The sequence below is a fragment of the Patagioenas fasciata genome, chromosome 1, assembly GCF_037038585.1.
Source record: "Patagioenas fasciata isolate bPatFas1 chromosome 1, bPatFas1.hap1, whole genome shotgun sequence".
NCBI lineage: Eukaryota > Metazoa > Chordata > Aves > Columbiformes > Columbidae > Patagioenas > Patagioenas fasciata.
In genome coordinates, this window is record NC_092520.1 from 8065482 (window position 1) to 8083833 (window position 18352).

At 40.1% G+C, this 18352-nt stretch overlaps 1 protein-coding gene across 15 annotated transcripts in view; it reads left to right on the forward strand.

Annotated features, from left to right (window-relative positions):
• Positions 1–18352, forward strand: part of DLG2 (discs large MAGUK scaffold protein 2) — a 1047967-nt gene that overhangs the window by 163913 nt on the left and 865702 nt on the right. For 10 of the 15 annotated variants that reach the window (XM_071798683.1, XM_071798777.1, XM_071799041.1 and 7 more), the window contains one exon: positions 15474–15548. The exons of 2 other annotated variants lie outside the window; for them this stretch is intronic. In XM_071798683.1, the coding sequence (XP_071654784.1) occupies positions 15474–15548 (75 nt within the window). Of the gene's footprint in view, positions 1–3558; positions 4022–15473; positions 15549–18352 lie in introns of those variants that run through there. 3 more of the 15 variants (XM_071799162.1, XM_071799347.1, XM_071799492.1) reach the window with 3 other exon arrangements.

Here is an 18352-nt window from a genome sequence, read left to right on the forward strand (position 1 = left end):
GATGTGTGTGTTTATGTGTTTTCTGTGTAGGTGCGCAGAGCTCTAAATAGTCACTGGCTAAATTTTGCAAGATGCTGACATTACTAATGCTGTGTTAGCAGTCTCGTAGATGTCTCCTTTCTTCGTGTCTTCTCTAAAACCTGGAGATCTAGTACTCCTGTTTTTCTTAATTTCTCCTATTTGAATTAAAGATAATAGTCAAGCCAGTTTTGCTTGGTTTTGTTTGTTGTTTGTTTGTGTTATTATTATTTTTTTTAAGAATAAGTTTCTCTTTAGAGTTTTTACTCTATAATAATTGAGTTTCAAAAGAATTTAAAAAATGTTTAAAAAGGTGTGTCGTGAAAGTTTAAAAAAATAATAGAATCCTTCTTACTGGTTTTACAGGAGCTTACTTTTACAAATTTTCAGTTCAGCTGGATGTTATAGGCTCTGTTTATAAATGTAACTGCCTAATTAAACCCTGCGCTTTGGTTATGCGAATTGAAGTATCTGAATACAGTGAGGATTTTAATGCTATAAAGGAGGATTAAATTATCCAGTCTAAACTACTGCATTATACAGACCATCACATTTCACTCTCTCACCTCATATTGTTTGGTTTTGTATGACTTTAAAATAGACATCTTGGTAAAATTAGAGGAGAAGGAAGCAATCACCTGGGTAAGTGGTTTTCACACGGTGGTCCCCACAGAGGCACTGGTATCACAGTGAGAAATAGTTGTTATTATTCCTGTATTAAGGCTTCCTGAGAGTCAGAGCTCATCACAGAGGTTATTTTTGACCATCTAAAGCAACTACAAGCAACTACAAGCCATCTCTTTTCACCCCAGATGGCTGCTTCTCAATTTGTTTGGTTTTTGGGTCAAGTCGTTCTATAGTAGATTTCAATCATGATCATATGTACAGATAACATGAAGGCTAGAAGAGCAGAGGAAAAAATAGAACTAAGCAGCAATCTGACCTGCAGAAATTAGAGCAGAATGAGATGTTGCTAATGAAGGGTAAAGCAACGCCAAGGATTTGAAAATCTTAAACTCGAGGAGAAAAAATGAATGGAAAAAGTAACTAGTTGGAGGAAGAAAATGGAGCAGCTCAGCCTCTTTTTTGGGTTTGGGATGGACAATTAATTGAAATGAGGAACTGTATACTTGGGAGAAACACTGGAGACCCACAGACAGTCACCTGTTCCCATGCCCTGACTTTGCTGAGTCATCAATAACACGTATTAGAAGCTCTGACCAGGAACCCTCGCAACAAAAAGGAGCCCACAGAAGGATGGAGCTGGGGTCTGTGTCCCCAAAAGTCTGGGGCTCTTCTGTCTGGGGTTACAGGAGGTTCTGAGGGTGAAAAGCAACCAGCAGAATTTCAGAGACCGTACTGCTCAATGCTGCACAAAGCTCGGGTAGCACATGGGCAAATCCTGTGCTGTTAAATGCTGGTTTTATGGAAGGAGGTGACACTCAAAAATAGGAAGAGGTACTGATGGAGCCTGGTTTTCCCAGACACACACATGAGTCATGCTGTTCAATTAAACAATCTCAAATGGTTCAGACCCTCTGTTTCTCATATAAACTGTAAATAGGATCATGTTTTCACTGGGACCAGCTCACAGGAGTAGAGTTACTTGCAAGTAGAAGCATTTACAGATCATGCACTTGGAGATCAATTTCAGAATAAATCCCTATATGCCAGTTTCGAGTACAATAAGAAATTTTACAGCCATTAGGTAATAATATGTTTCACACTTTACTAGATCAACTTGAATCTACCAATTGGAAGAGAAAAAATGTTGGTTGCTTTACATCTAAGTGTTAAAATATCTCCTGATTTTGGAGTTGACTGAATTCCCTTTTACCGTATGATGCTTAGAGCACAAGCGTGGCTTAGGTTAGACCATCTTATTGGGTTAATTGGTTCTTGAGTAGATAGTTAATTGGTTCTTACTTCAAGGATGCTTAAAAAATGTTCTCTGTTTTATATTATCTATAGTTTAATAAACTTGTCTGAATGTTTGGCTACTGGACTAAACCTCATTAGGGAGAAAACACGCAGGTTCCAGTGCAGCCTGTAAACACAAATCAAGTTTGTTTTGTGCACATGTGGTTGCTTGGACTCAGTTAAAGTTTTAGACACAGTTGTAAGTGCTCTGGAGACTTTCTCTTTAAAATGTTGTATCTACCAAGACTTTAGTAGCTGGGGGCGGGTTGGTTGCTCTCTGACCACATATCTGATCCAGTATGGATTTTGTAACTTTGGTAGCAGTGACCTCATTTTGGCAAAATAGCATGTGTCATTTACTGAGCCTCTTGCTGCTTTAGCAATCACAAGAATATTAGGGTTATAACCTGAGTAATTTATGGAAGAGAGATGACTCTTAAATATCCTTTTATTTTCTTGGAAAGGTTTATTTTATTGAAAACATATTTTAGCTCTGAGTGAGAATGAGAGATCCTCAGCAAAGCACCCAGGGGGAATTGTGCTGTCCAGTGTGTTGAAAAGGTGAATTGTAATGTATGGGTGTCTAGACGTTTCCTCTTGTTGCTGTCAACAGTCCAGTTGGCTGTATTTTTTTTTTTTTCCAGTGAATAGGAGCATTGATTTTCCTCTCTCTTTGGCCAGAGCTTTCATTTTACATATCTTTTCCCTTCTGTGTCTCTTTCTCTCTCCCTCCCTCTTTCTTCTCTTTCTCTCTCTTCCTCTGTCTGTAAGAGAGAGAAGACTTTAAGAGCTGACAGCGAGCTTTCTAACTCAGAATGATTCATGTAAGGCACCTGAAAGGGAAGCTCTGCAGCAGCATCACTGCAAGAAAGGTAGGGCTTTGGGGGCTGAACTGTCTGTGGAACACTGAGCAAAGCATACAGAACATGAGATACAGCAGTTGAGTCTGTGGATCCGTCAAAGATACAGAAAAAGTTCAGGAGAGAACTTGAGTGTTTTACCTCTGTTGTTTGGGGTGCTTTCTTTTAATTAAAACTTCGATGCATTTTTCATAAGTGGAAAAAAAAAAGGTGCCCTTCTGTAGCTTTGAATAATGTATATAATGTGATTTGTTCTTTTTATTTCCCGTGGATGGTAGGGTATAATTATATCACTGTTGCACTTCACAGCCCTGCGTGCATGTGTAAATATGCAACTCCATATTTTTTCCCCTGACTGATGATTTTCTGTTATACTTTCTGAAAGTTCGCCTTATCCAGCTGTTATTTATGCTCACTTCCCGAATCCGAATCTGACCTAGTAATTCCGAGTGGTTGTAGATGTGACGCATGAGCTCTCGCACACACCTTAATGTTTCAATCATGCACTTCAAGCGATATGCGGTTGTAGGAATCATTGCTCTTAATAAAAAAAACCCCTTACAACCCAAAGCAGTTGTTTTGGCAGAGAAGTGACAGCGCTGTGATAGATGGGCCCGAGAGTTGTGTGTGTTGTGCTTGCTCGGAGTTCGTAGAAAAGAGGAGGGAGAGAGCGAGCGAGAGGGGGGAGAGAGAGAAAAACAGAAAGCCAGGGAAGGAGAGAGCGGGAGGGAGAGAGATTGAGAGAGAGAGAGAGAGACAGAGAGAGACTTGGCAAAGGAAATCTTATGGGTATACTGAAACAGCAGATCAGAATTGTGAAAGCACAGCCAGGGCTGAAATGTGATGCTTTTGCTCTTTTGTGCTTGTTGTGGTTCTCATCTGCCTATTTAGAAGGCTGCATACCATTCAACAGAATATTTTGATCACAGATTGAACAATGCAGCAATCAAGCCTGATAAGCCACCTGGAAGTTTTGCTTGAGACGATTTCTAGTGGGTTTTCTGATCCCTGTGAGCATCATGACTGCCTTTAGCATTGTGGAGGAGGACTCGAGTTTCTTATGAGGGCCCCACTTGGAAAAGCAGGCTGTGCAGATTCAAGCCTCCGGTTCTGTTCATGCTGTTCAAAAGCCTTTCCTCACCCTTGCTGATTTGTTTTTATGATTTACATATACTCCTGTGGAGATTTACAGGATGGATTGTCTGTGCATTGTCACGACCAAGGTAGGACTGGAAACATTGCTGTTATGTGTACATATTTCTCTGCTATTTTTCTATTCCTGTAATTAAATAGATTGAGCATGTACTGTGTCAGGTTGCAAGATAAAGTGATAAATAAGCATTGCTTCAATGAGCATTTTGTTCTCTTTTCCTGTAGATTATGCAGTTTGTTTCTGTATCACTTCCTAAATGATATGTAATTCACTTATTTTCACTTGCAAAAAGAAAAGGATTTCATCTTTTATCTTAGCCTATGCTTATGTCTATTAATATCTCTAGTTACCAGAGCACTTTCAGAATACACAGTATATGGCACATATTTTCTCAGCTTATCAGTTTATTCTGTAAACTAAAGAAGAAAAAAAAATGGGGGGGGGGGATTATATGGGTCCTAGTATTTTAAAGAGGCCAATCAGATGTACTTCAGATAGTCATGATGTTTCTGATTGGAGAGATGCAAGTTTCTTATGGCTTATTGTGGCTTTTTGGGGGAAAAAACGTAGTTTACTTTGCATCCCTAGGCCTGAAAAATAAAAATGCCTTGGTCCCAATTCAGCACTCTTATAGTGATGTTAGATCTAACCCGACTGTTTGGGAAAGGTCCTTCTAAAAAATTCCTTCCAGACGTGTGTGCAAGCAGTTTTTTATCCACAACAGCAGCAGGCTAACGACTTTGGGGTTAAGGGCACTTCCCAGCTTAAACAATCTGGGGTAGGAATAAGATGAATGATTCTTTGATATGTCCTAAAACTTAGCAAAAGAAGTTAATATTAAATATCAGGGAGGTAATCAGTGAACTCCCTTTCTCTTGCTACAGGACAGGCAGCTCACCGCATGTTTGTAACTGCGTTTTCACATGGTGATAGCATATATAAGGAGCAGTTACTGGGGGAAGTCCAGACATTAGGGTTCAGCACAGTTGCTCCCTGTTCTGATTTATTTTTGATGAATTTCGTCATTTCAATAGGACTTTGCAAGATGCCTGGGGCAACTAGAACACCTAGAGGCTGCGTAAAGGATAGGGCAAACCAGCGGTTAGCACTGCTGTCATCATTGCTGTCATTTTTCGCATCATGGCCATGCCAAATGGGGCCCCCCATCCATGATACGGAGAAGGGCAGGAGGAGGCACCCCGGGCACTCATGGGCAGAAGTGAAGGGTGGCGGGTGGCTGCTGCAGAGAGCAGGGAGCGCGGTGGAGCCGCAGAAACAGATGCGAGCTGTCATTCTGATCTTGACGGTGAAGAAACCCATATGGGGAAAGAACAGGAGGTGAACGAGGCCACAGAAGGAGCATGTGCTCCTTCTGTGGCCTCGTTCACCTCCTGTTCTTTCCAGGTCCTTCTGATTCCCACAAGCCGTGCTGGATCTGAGACTACATCCTCGACCTGCCCTGCAGCAGGCTGGAGATGCCTGCGGGTGCCCATTGATGCGATACTGGTGAAAAGCGCTCAGCAGCGGTGGTGCAGCACTGATGAACAAAACCTGGATGCAGGATCAAGCTAAACATCCTTTTTCTAGTCCCTGACGTTGCCTCCCAACAGAAAATAAGCAGGAAGGTTGAAAGAGACAGCTGTGATTTGCTCTACTTTTGGGTGTCCGGAGATGCAGTGAGGACCTGCAATGAAAGCCATCCTTGGCCTTGAGAGGTTGGCAAGGAGGTCTGTAGTAGCTGGGTTTTGGAGAGGGAAGTGAATCTACATTTAAGGTAGTATAATTGGGAGAAGAATGTGGCTCAGTGCCTTTTTTTGGATATCAGGAGACACCGATTTATTTATTTCATGAGTTAGTGATTAATGTTTCCGCTGGACATTTTCCGAGGACCTTCTGGACAATAACAAGTGTAGACTCAAGGTCATCTCACTACTGCTGCTGCTTTGAGCAGGGCTCCCAACTCCATCTACACACAATATTTTTCCTCCCATCTCTTCTGTTTCTTGGATTTGCTGCTAAACGGCTGACATGATATGGAAGTCAAGCATATGAGCCCCAAATATTCAATTCCATATAATCAGTCTTCACTGCCAACTTGATGTTGGAAGGAGATAGGATTGTGAATTGTAGGTGACCTGCTGTTTGGATGCATGTGGGAACAGCATATTAACATATGTAATTGAGCTGAATAATGACAAAAATCTAGTTTCAGAACACTTTCATATTGCAAAGGCTTGAAGCCAAATAAATTACAGTTGATTTCCTCATCTTCTTGTGGTGCCATATTTAAATAGCCGCACCAGTGTAATTATATTGTATTGATCCATAATCTGCTCTTACTTTATTGTGCATTGGAGTTTCTTGAAACGGACCAAATTTTTATGGCACCTGTTTATGCCAATTTTCACTGATACAGTAAGAGCAGACCTCTTTTGAGATTTTTTAAAAAATTATTTCAATAAGTATGAATTCTCCGGAGCAACCGTATGGTCAGTTTGGCCACAGATATGGTAATTATCCTTATTTGAATATCCATTTGTCTGATTTGTCCTAATAATTGCCATTCTTATTCCTGTAAAAGTGGATCTTAACGTCAAGAGGAAGTAAATGCATCAGTTTTATTTTTCAGTAATTATTTTCAATAATTATTTTCAATAATTATTTAAATAATAGAAGGAAAAGATGAATGCTATTTAAACTGCAAAAGATGAACACTGTTTTAAAAAGTTGACATTTTTAACATATGGTCATTAAATTTACTCTGGAATTTGCAGTATCTCCAGCCTATAGAAAATTATATAAATGTTGTGGTGGAGTGAACATGCCCTTGTAGATTATGTACAGTAGATCTAAAGATCCTGCTTTGAACTCTGTGTGGTGAAAGATGCCATCTAATAAAATTAGTTTCTGGTGTGCCTTGCCAAATCTTAAATCCTACTGATGTTTCAGCCAAAATGTAAGATAAATTTAAGATATATTTAAGATATTAATTTGTACAGATTCTTCTTCTATTGTTTTACCTCCTTCATGTTTCCATGCATTTCTGAACCCAGAACTTAAATGCTGAATCGGTCAAGGAGGACTTCTTATGATCTCCCAGTTTATTTTAATTGATCATGTTCCCAGCATTGCTTCTTTCTATTATTGTCACATAAAGCACATTAATTTGTGGCATTGTTTTATCATTAGGAAGGATTCAGTGTAAATAAAAGCTTAGGTCAAGACTCCATCGCAGTAGGAGCTCCAGGAGTTTTGAAAAGAAGGAACATTCCCACTGTGCCTCCCAACAGTCAGGGGCAACATGCTGTCCTCTCCTTAGCTTTCAGCTGTCCTTCCATCCTTCTGCCTTTTTCAGGATTCTGAGCACAACAGTTTCTGCTGCTGGTGAAAAAGCAAATAGACAGCTCTGTGTTGCCCTACATGACTCATTATAGGGGCTGCTTTGCTGAAATCCCCAGTTCTTGCTGTCAGGTGGCTTAGAAAAGATGATCAGCTTTCCCTGGAGCTCAGAGATGGAAACTATAAAGGTTTAAAACACAGCAGATGAATGAAGAGAAATCAAAATATGCTTTTCTTTTTTAAATCGCATGATTTCAAGGTGTCACATTCAGGCTTTTTGTTACTTGCAGTTGGCAATCATGACACCAAAAAAAGAGAGAATTGAATAACACTGCAATTGGCCATCCAGTCCTCTGTCACAAGCAGAGCTAGATAAAGACCTTCTCCTAGGATACAGATTTTTAAACTGCCTGGGAAATCTAGTCTAATATTTTATCACCCTCAACATCAGTAATGGCCCTCAGAACCATCAATGTTGGTTGCCGCTGGTGTCACCTCTTGTTTTGTTTGGGAGATGTAATTTGTGGTTTGCTTAAAATCCTACATTTCATCACCTGAAGGCTTCTGTGTTTTGAGAAGAGTTTGCGAAGATGTACACAAAGACTGGACACCAAATAAAATAATCCACATTTATTCACAAAACTTAAGCGGCTTGCTGCTTATTGCCTGACTCCCAAGTTCGCAGCACTGAGCACAGGCAGCAGTAGGTTCCTGTGACCCAGAGCTGTGTCCTCCAGCTTGTAAACCAGAGAATCGGCCACCTTCAGACCCAGGGAGAATGCCCAGCTTGAACTTGTTGGTTTTGTTACCTACAGAAATGCATTTCCATCCTCAAAATGTTGAAAAGTTGGGAACAATTACTCCTTCCTAGTGATTCGTGTTGCCAGCTTCCACTTAACTCTGTAGTGGATTAAGCTGCATCACTCACTACACAGTTTCCATGTTTAATTCAAGTGTCACTGACCTCTGTGGGATCAGATGATTAAATGAAAATGTTATTATCACGTGAATGGAAAAAAGGACCCAGTTCATTTCACTAGTCAAGAAGTTTGGAGTTTTGTTTTTCGTTTTTTTGTTCTTCTAAAATTCTTTGATGGTCTAGTTTTTCTCTTTTCATGGCAGTCTGTCTAGCACCTTTTCTAAGGATTTAGTTCAAGTACTTAAAAGAATGAAATAAAGACATAAGGAAAAAAAATATGTTTTTTAATGGTTCTGGGAAGCAAGATGATGTGCTTGTTTATGTTGTTAACCTATACCAAGGCTGAATATCTACAATTCTGACTTGCAACGTTGCCAGGAGCCAACAACATCTGCCTATCCTATTTTCTTCTGCTCATCCAGCAATATTTTTGGAACAGGGGACATCTCTGTATGTACTTAAGGCAAAATTCTGACAGATATGAGAGCAAAAGTCTCAATACTCGCAATGGTTGTGGAAAAGAAGAAGCTGTTGCAGCCAAGTATGGGACCAACTTCTGGCTTAGACCTTGGGTATGGTATGAGTCTTTGGTAGGTCTGTCCCACTCCACACACTCATCACCCCACATTGCAGCATGAATTTATGAGTAAAGCCAAGAAAAGCTATAAAATTTACATCTTGTCTTTTTGTCAGCATTAACTTTCCTTTCCCCATAATCCCAACATGGAAGACAAGGCAAAATTCAGAGCTCATCCTCCTCAGTAGCCTCACTGTGAACCTGAGTGAGGAATTGCTGCGGCTTGGCTAGTTGACTTTGAAACCATCAGTCTACATTAAGTGTATCATTCTAAATCCCTGTTGATTGTGTGCCATGCTTGGGAAAGTTAGGACGGGTCTTGTGTGCCCGTAGGATACTGTGGGTTCCCCAAATGAGGGGAAAACTCTCATTTAGCATTTAGGCGACATAATTGACTCCCAGCACCAACCCAGTTGATTTAGAGGGTGTTTTTAGAACTTGACTGGAAGATGCAAAAATGCAGAGGTGGCACCACTGAAGTGACCTCACCGTTCCAGCCTCTCTAATTTAAAGCAGCAGCAAAACCAGTCCCAAGATGCTCTCAGAAGGGCAGGATGGTAAATCAGATCAAGTCACCTGCTGGAGGTGGAGAGCAGGTACATACGCTATATGGCAGCTGTTGATCTCCCTCTGCATAGGTGAATCCACTATGAGGTTAGGTTGGGTTATTGATTATGGTGTCCTGAGGCTAATGCAAATAGGTAATACTGAGAATATGTATTTATGTTGAAGTGCTTTTGTAATAGGCCTTACTGAAGAAAATAGGCCTATTTCCTCCCCCCCCTTGCCCAGTTATATTGGATTGAGCTGATACAGAGTTTTAAAAAGGTCTGTACTTGCAGAATGAGGTTCAATTTATTTTGTGGGTCTTCCTACAAGATCAGCTCTATGTGTCTGAGGGGCTGTAGGGTAAGTCCAAAAATTAGGAAATTATAAAACTAGGTATATATACTGAGGTTGAATGAGTGCCTCAGGTATTACAGACAAGTATAATCTTACCGAAACCAGGAAAGCTGTAGAGAGCTACATTACATGAAGATCGGATTTAAATTTAGCTGGATATGAAACGAAAAAATAACCACATTTCTATGTGCCCACATATTGTTAATAATGCTAAATAGATCTGGGCAACATTTGTTGTTTTTTCCTTTGCGAGACTTCAGGCTTTGAATTATTGCAGTTTCAAATCATAAACTGGGTAGCTAAGTTTTTTGTACTAAATTTCCTGGCTATAACACATCTGAAACAAAGGAAACATAATAATTTTCCCCTCAGAGATTCACATTTAGCTAAAGTCAAAATCTTTTTCTATAATCATTATTGGGTACTGATGAGTGCTTCAAACTGTGGTGTTTTCCTGCCAGACCCTAAAAGTGTGATAGTGCTGAATCCATGCAATTTACATGTAATTTAGTAAACTCTATTCTGAAGTGGTACTTGAGGACAGCTTTGATGACTATGGGTTGGCTGCTGGCTAAACTGCACAGTCTTAGAAGACCAGAAAGATCCTTTTCATTGATTACCATTTATCTTAGCTGGAGAACACACTCATAGATGTCTGGCAGATGGGGAGTGTATCAGAGTATTTATTTCAAATCTTTATTTACCGATGTTAAATTTTGAAACAATTATTGTAAAGCTCTAGCTTTTGGATTTCAAACATTATGAATGTAAACTGATGAGACACGTGTTGTATTTTGTAGAAAAAAAAAATTTGGGGGGGGAGTCTCAAGAAAATTACACAGAACAAACCAATGTGCATTGCATATGGAACGTCTTGTAATTATATCTTGTCAAAAGCTCAACTTTTTTCTCCTTTATTCTTTAGAAATATGGTAATTGTCCCTTTTCCCTTGTAGTTAATTATAAATTTCAGGAAGAATTAAGTCTGTTAAATCTCTTCTTCCCTCTCTTCCCCCTCCCTTGGTCTCTATGGCAGCAGCAGAAATAGAAGGGAATTACTTTGATCTCAATTTCTGAGTGACACTTCGTTTCTTCCAAGCATTGACCTTGTTTAGTGCAACTGAAATTTTCAATAGATTTCATTAGATTATAATTTGCTGATCTTAGGGAGATGTCTTTATTGAGATTGGTTTTAACTATGAAAGGAGAAGGGTGATTTGTTTCATGAATCTATGAACAGCTCTATAAACTGAGAAAAGAAAATGTTCAATTAACTGCTCAGGCAGATATGGTTAGTGCTTAATACTAATACTACTGCACAGCAGTGGAGAGCTGCAGATCTAAGGAAAGGTGCAAGATACTGAGCAAGAAAAGAAAATGAGAGCGCCTTATCCTGCCTCTGTTAATGATAGTGCTACTTATTGATAGCAGAGCTATACATCCTTAGCAGGTCCCTTCTCTACTATTCAGAGGGCCTGGGTGGAGGTGGGAAGATAATTTCCTAGTGCCAAAGAGATCTGCATTTTTATGCATGTCATATAGCTGGAGCTGATTGAATGGATTATTTGCAATGTCCAAGAGACCACTAAAAGCAGAAAAGATGTGTGTCTCCTGGCATGCATCCTGAACATGAACATGCATTTCTTCTGTGTTTTAATCTGTTTGCTACTACCACGCAATTTTCCTTCTGTCTCCCTTCACCTAATGAGAGACTTCTGAAAAATGAGACGACGTGTACAATCAGGAAAGGAATGATATTTATGAGTGAATCATTAGGTCAGGGGGGACGGACTAGTATATTATTATATTTTACGCAGTCTGAGACCTCTGGTTGAGATCTACAATTTTCATTTCTCCAGAGAATCATCTGCATCAGATAAGATAATTTGTAAGGATGTGTAGGATTAAATAGATATGTTCCACTTGGTTTGTCTTCAGCCAACTCTTTTGCTACTGGAGACCTCACTCAAGGACTTGTATATGATTTACAAATCCTATTCTTGGTTATTCTAGGGGATACAAACAGGATCTTACTTGTGACCACTTTAGATTCTGATCACCAATATCTGCTCTGAGAAATTATGTTAAGACAGATCTTAAAGAGTGCTGCAGTTGAGTAAGCTCTGAATGTTTAGCAGATAAGATATTCCCAAATATCCTCTCTGTGTTTTGTTTCATCTTCCTACAGAGCTAAGATCTGCCTCCAAATGTATCTCCAGCCACAGTCACATTAGGCAATATTTATCCATCCAAATTTGGTATTGATTACATATATGTATATAATCTCTCCCTGCCTATGAGAAAGTGGCAATAAACTATGTATACATGCTCTTAAAGTCCTCCAAAGACCCTTAACAGTCACTGTGGCTGATCACACGACACTGAAGAAGAATTTCCTTGAAATCTTACCCAGAGTTTGCTGATGTGCAATTGCGTCTCTGTCACCTGAAAACTCTCTTGTGCAGAGCCACAGAGCTCTCACCTCCTAACTTAATATTCAACAGGCAAAATTTCCCACTGCAACAATACAGAGAGCACCGATGCTACCACTCTGTGATATATTAATGTATCTGCAAGATACATTATACCAATGTTTCTAACCAGTACTGATAGCAGTCAGTTATTTCATCACCTGACTGAGAAAATCATGTAGGGAAGAAGCTGGCTTAAAGGTTGCATGCTGGAAAGGTAGAAGTTGGGCACAGAGATTCTGAATGGCTTACAACCTTGGATTTTCTTTCTGGAGTCAGTGCTTTTCTGTTGCCTGGTTACTTACGGAGTCTGCATTTCTGTATGCTTGATAAACCTATTGGTTTGTGAATTACATGTAACAGTGCTTCCATTGAAGGAATTGCACTGTCTCTAGCTGGCTAAGAGGTTAGCATCTCTATCTGACTTGGGTCATCGCTTCATTGCTTCCCTCCTGTATTACGGCTATGCAATGTATCAAGGACTCAAAGCATTAACGCAGAAAATAAGCTGTGACTGATGCTGAATTCAGCAATGAGAATGGATGTATTCTTTTGCATCCCAAGGTCTCTTTATACAAAAATCACACAAGCTGAAGATCTTATTGCATATTTTGATGGCTCTGATTGCATGAAGCTGCAACAAAGCCCATGCCTATATAGCTGTGTCTATTGCTATGTTAGAGCTGTCTCAAGGTTGAAGCTTAGTGCAAGACGCCGAGCATCCTCAAGAAAAGAGTGTAAAACAAGACTATGGAAATCACTTGTTCATAAGTTGTGGTGAAACAGCCCCTCTGGTTCCATTTAAGATGTAGAACTCTTTTATTCAAGGCAAGATATTCTTTTTACAAGTATTAGCAAACATGAAAAGGAAACTGCAGGTAATTCTGTCCTCCCTTGAAGGCTGTCTAAAGAAAAGTGATTTCAAATGGTGGGTTTTCATAACTTTTCAGATTTTTAACTTTCCAGGGGAGTGGTGGACCAGGCCTTTTAGTCCTTATGCTCACCAGACTCCTAAGTTGATGAAAAAGTTGGCAGTAATAATAAAACAGAATTAGTTCTTTCTTTGGCCTGCAAATAATTCCCAACATATTAATTCCTATGCTTATTTGTGTTTCCTATGCTTGCAGAATACCTTAGGTCGTGTTGACCTTTGGGTAATATTTTTGTAGTTGGTGTCTCTAGGTGTGACATGTTGCAGCTTTTGGCTGATTTAAAAACATAAAAAATGAGAACTTTTATGAAGAAAATCATTACCAATGGTTGATATAAAACTTTATTTCTTAGAACTACGTCAACGAGGTGAGAATGTAAGATATGAAAAAATATATCCCAAGTCCAAACTCCAAAAAGCTGTAGGAGTGCAGTGTTCATCCTAGTCCTTGAGCCACATGCATTTCTCAGACAATTCCAGGGCGGTCATGTTATCAGCACAGTAATTCAAATATCCAGCTATGAAAGGCCAAACTCTGCAGGTTACCCTACAGCCCAGATGTAAACCCAGCCCAGCCCTTGCTGCCTACCAGCAATTCCCAGTTACCTCTGTATTTCAGGCCTTTGACTATGTAGGTTATGTCATGTGATTCTGGGCCCTGGGGCAATTTTGGTATCAATCTCAAAGTTAAGAATACTTGCAGCGTATTAGCCCCTCATGCTATGAGATCTGGAGCCTTTATTTTGCAGATGTATCCTCGTTATGAATATGAGGAGTCTCCTAGCAAACATGTTATACATGGATACCTGAGACAGTAAGATCGGGCTTTTCAATGAGAAAGGTGTTTCCTGTCCAAAGCAAATTATTAAATTACTTGCCTTTATCTTGACTTGGATTAAAGCCTGAAGGTCTACAATTGTTAAAAAAAAAAAGGAAAAAAATAATTACCAATGTTTCATGCAGTCTTTTGATCAAAATACATTTAAAATTTTATTATTTTGATAGGATTACATAGTCTGCTGCTGCATTCATTCCTTCCTTACACATACCTGCAGGATATTGCTGCCATGATAGCAGTGACTTTTTCAAATCCTTTTACACAGACTTTCTAAACTTTCATCTAAAGATACAATGCTTCTTGCTTGCTAGTTGCTTTTTTGAATATTCCTTAAAGTTGTCTAAATGAAAACATAAAAGATAACCAGTTTTTAAAGTTTGGGGGATATAAAGCTGAAACTGATATGCACAGTTTTTCTTTTTGTTAACTTATGACAGTATTTAGCATTACAATGCTTTACAACTGTTTATTTTTTGGAGATAAAGAACAAGTACTAATAGTGCTTCATTAGTTAATGTTCTTAAATCAGGCTAAGATTGAAAATCGTGTGAAGCCTGAGCATTAGTGTTTACAGAGGTTGCTCTCCTTTACTCTCAGCATGGGGAAAAGAAAGGTGTAATATAGTTGCTTGTGATATATCTGGCTTAGATGAAAATAAAAGGAACAAAGCTTTTTTTTTTCCTGCTTGATTTCCAACTTCAGGAACATACATGATTACAAGAGTCCCTCAATTCAAGGACCTAAATAATAGTTCGACTCCTATGTGAAATGCTGAGAGTAATGGTGGCAGAAACCAGAATTTATTCTGAACTTTTCTTCAGGGACTCTGACCCAATCTGCTGTGCAATTTGTTCTGATGGGCTCCAAACCTCTGCTAAAATGTAATTGAATCACTGCAAATGCAAGGGAAATTACAGGAAGATCAGCCCGAAGGCCTGATGGTTGCATCTTGCACTGCCACGTGGAACATTAGGCTTTAAATTAATCCCTCACTCTTTTGGTTCTGCAAAGTTTCAGGGAACTGCAGGAGTCTTGGATACTTGCTCCATGTCCTCCATGGACCAATCTGGGGAGCAAGTAGAGCAAAGAAACACACCCTAAAAATTTGGAACACTTGCTCCTCCTGGAAAATAGCCCTGCGGTTGTTCAAGCTGGTTCAAAGAGAATGTAATGGAAATGGCTTGTCATAAAATGGGCAGAAAAAAAGCCAACCTCTGCCTCTTACCTAAAGCTCCACTGTTGTTCTCTGAATGCTCCAATGTGGAATAAAGCCAGATGGCACATGCTTGGGGTTCAGAGTGGATGAAGGATATGTTCACCCCCATGACCAAGAACTTCAAAGCAAAATTAATGGATAACCATTTAGGCCTTTTTGGTCCTGTGAACTGCAAATTATTTTCCCTACATGACAGTGGAAAATGACTTTTTGAGATGTAATACATACTAGCAAACTCATAGATGCTCCATCTGGAATGGAGCCCGTTGCACCTAGCGATTGCAGCACGTACTGTGTTGTGTGTAATGCCGTTTTCACTTATTTGCAGCAGAGCCATGGCAGATGCCCATCCCACAAATGTTCAGTCGAAACACCTGCTTGGATACCCATTCAGCACTCTACCGTAAGTTTGAGCCTTTTAATACAAAGATTTGAGAGACTGAATGGTAAGTCTCTGTGTTCGGAGCAGCCCTGTCGGGTAAAATTTCCATATTTGGTGCATTTGAGAAACAACACAAACGAGTCCTAAGGCCAGACCAAGCTCCTTGGGAAGCCTGAGCTGTTGAAATGTTGGGTAGTTGCTTAGCAGGGCTTCTGCAGAAGTTCAGCCTCTTTGGGAATTTAGTGGATTCCACATGGAACAATGGGGTTCAGTGGCAAGCTTTGTACAGTCGGTGGTGGTGTCCATCTCAGAGAAGCCTGAAGTCACTGTTGCTTGCTGCAACTCTGTGCTCCAGCTGAGCACGGTGACTGGGAGCCTGCTGGTTTTGCCTGGTTGTGGGCAGCTTTTGGGGGAATTCATTAGTAAGCTCTGCTAGAAAAGCTGGCATTTAAATCACCAGACTGTGACCAGACCCAGGTGGTGACACAAGGAAGTGGAGATGCATCTTTTAGATTCCACATTCTCATGGAAGAAAGGAAGACTGATGGTGCCAAGTGCTTTACAGACTAATAAGTGGGAAAATTTGCCTAGTGTAGGTAACAGTGACTTTTGGGATGATGGGCAGTGCATGTTCTTTAGTCTGCTGGATTTATAGGAAATGACCTTTGTAAATGCTTTCCTTCTTCTGCCAATTAGATGTCTTCAGTGAGATTTGTTTTTAACTATCAAAGACACATAAATATTTGTAGAGAAAAAAGAAACTGCGGTCAAGTTGACACTGCATTGATTTATATCTTGTCTGAACATACACTGCAGATAGAGCCAAATCCTTGAATGCTGGAAGTTAAGAGTAGAGGACTGACTAATGGAGCTATGATGATTTATCTCAGCTGAGGACTTGGCAGGATTTAGTTGACATTTTCTTTGGCTCTGGATCACAGCATGATGTTCGTCCACAGCTAGCAACTTGTCACCTTTTCTGAGTAGATGAATGAGAAACAAATTCAAGTTTTCACTGTCCCTCAGGCTCTTGCTAATCTTGCAAGTGGATGTCAACCTTGTGGTTTTGGTTGACCTTATAAAATGTTAAAATCAATGATATCGTTGTTGATCTATATTAAAATAGACCCACTTAAAAGCATTGATTGAACAGCTGAAGTAAACAGTTTTTTTACCAGCTGAGGACCTAGCCTAGTAACTAATTAACAACACTTCTTAATTATTAATTTTGATACTCAGAGGCTTTGGACTGACTTTGTGGTGTGGTCTTGTTTTTTTTTGTTAATATTAAGAAGGCTGCAGCATAAACACAAGTATGGCAGTGTGGTGCTTTGAGAAATGGAAGTGTACTGGGCATTTGTAGTAAGTCAGGAGCAGTTGCACTCAATTATTTCCACAGACACCAAGACCTGACTTTTCAGATAGTGGCTTTAAATGCTTTGGGTATTTTTTAGGATATGTGTTTCTTAAACCATCAAGAATAAAAGCATTTAGCTTGAGTATTCTTTGCATGTCTTTTGTTATACCAGATATGTGTGTGTGCATAGGTACTATCTATAGACTTGTTATCTTGCAAACTTCTATACTGTCACAAAAAATGATAACGTGAAAATGGAGCTTTATTGTCTTTGTTATCACCAGAAATGGTCTAAGATCAGAATAACTCCAAGAAGTGTTGTTTTTAACTGTTAGTGTGAAAACTAGTACTGGGACCACTATGTAATGTCTTAACAACATAGACAGATTGAGTGCAACCTCAGCAATTTTTCAGCTGACACCAAGATGAATGATGAGGCTGATACAGTGGAGGGACGGGATGCCATCCAGAGGGACCTGGACAAGCTCAAGAAGTGAGCCCACGTGAACCTCGTGAGGATGAACAGGCAGAGTGCAAGGTCCTGCACCTGGGACAGGGCAACCCCTGGTATCAATATATGCTGGAGATGAAGGGATTGAGAGTAACCCTGCAGAGAAGGACTTGAGGGTACTGGGGGATGAAAGACTGGACGTGAGACAATCATATCCCGGGCTGCATCAGAAGGAGCGTGGCCAGCAGGCGGAGGGAGGTGATTCTGCCCCTCTGCTCCGCTCTGGTGAGACCCCACCTGGAGTCCTGTGTCCAGCTCTGGAGCCCTCAGTGCAGGAAAGACATGGACCTGTTGGAGAGGGGCCAGAGGAGCCACAGAAATGATCAGAGGCTGGAACAGCTCTGCTGGGAGGACAGGCTGAGAGAGCTGGGATTGTTCAGCCTGGAGAAGAGAAGGCACTGGGGAGACCTTATTGCGGCTTTTCAATATATAAAGGGTGTTTATAAGAAACATATAGAGAGACATTTTACCAAGGCCTGTAGTGACAGGACAAAGAACAACGGGTTTTAGCTGAAAGAGGGAAGATTTAGGTTGGACATACAAATACATTTTTTATTATGAGGGTGGTGAGGCACTGGAACAGGCTGCCCAGAGAAGCTGTGGATGCCCCATACCTGGAAGTGTTCAAGGTCTGGTTGGACAGGGCTTTGAGAAGCCTGGTCTAGTTGAAGTTGTCCCTGCTTGTGGCAGAGGGAACTTGGACTAGGTGATCTTTGAAGGTCTTTTCCAACCCAAACCATTCTATGATTCTAGGAAAAAAACCCCGACTTAATATTACAATACAGTTCAACCATTCAATTAGTTGATTTTTTTTTTTTTTTTAATGTACAGTACAACATGTGGTCCTTGAGGTAATTGCCTACTTGGAGCTTCCTTCCTTCTATATTTTTCTTGATTATAAGAGTTGAATGAAGTGAAGGAGCTCAGCATTATCCCACAAATACACTGTAATTCCCA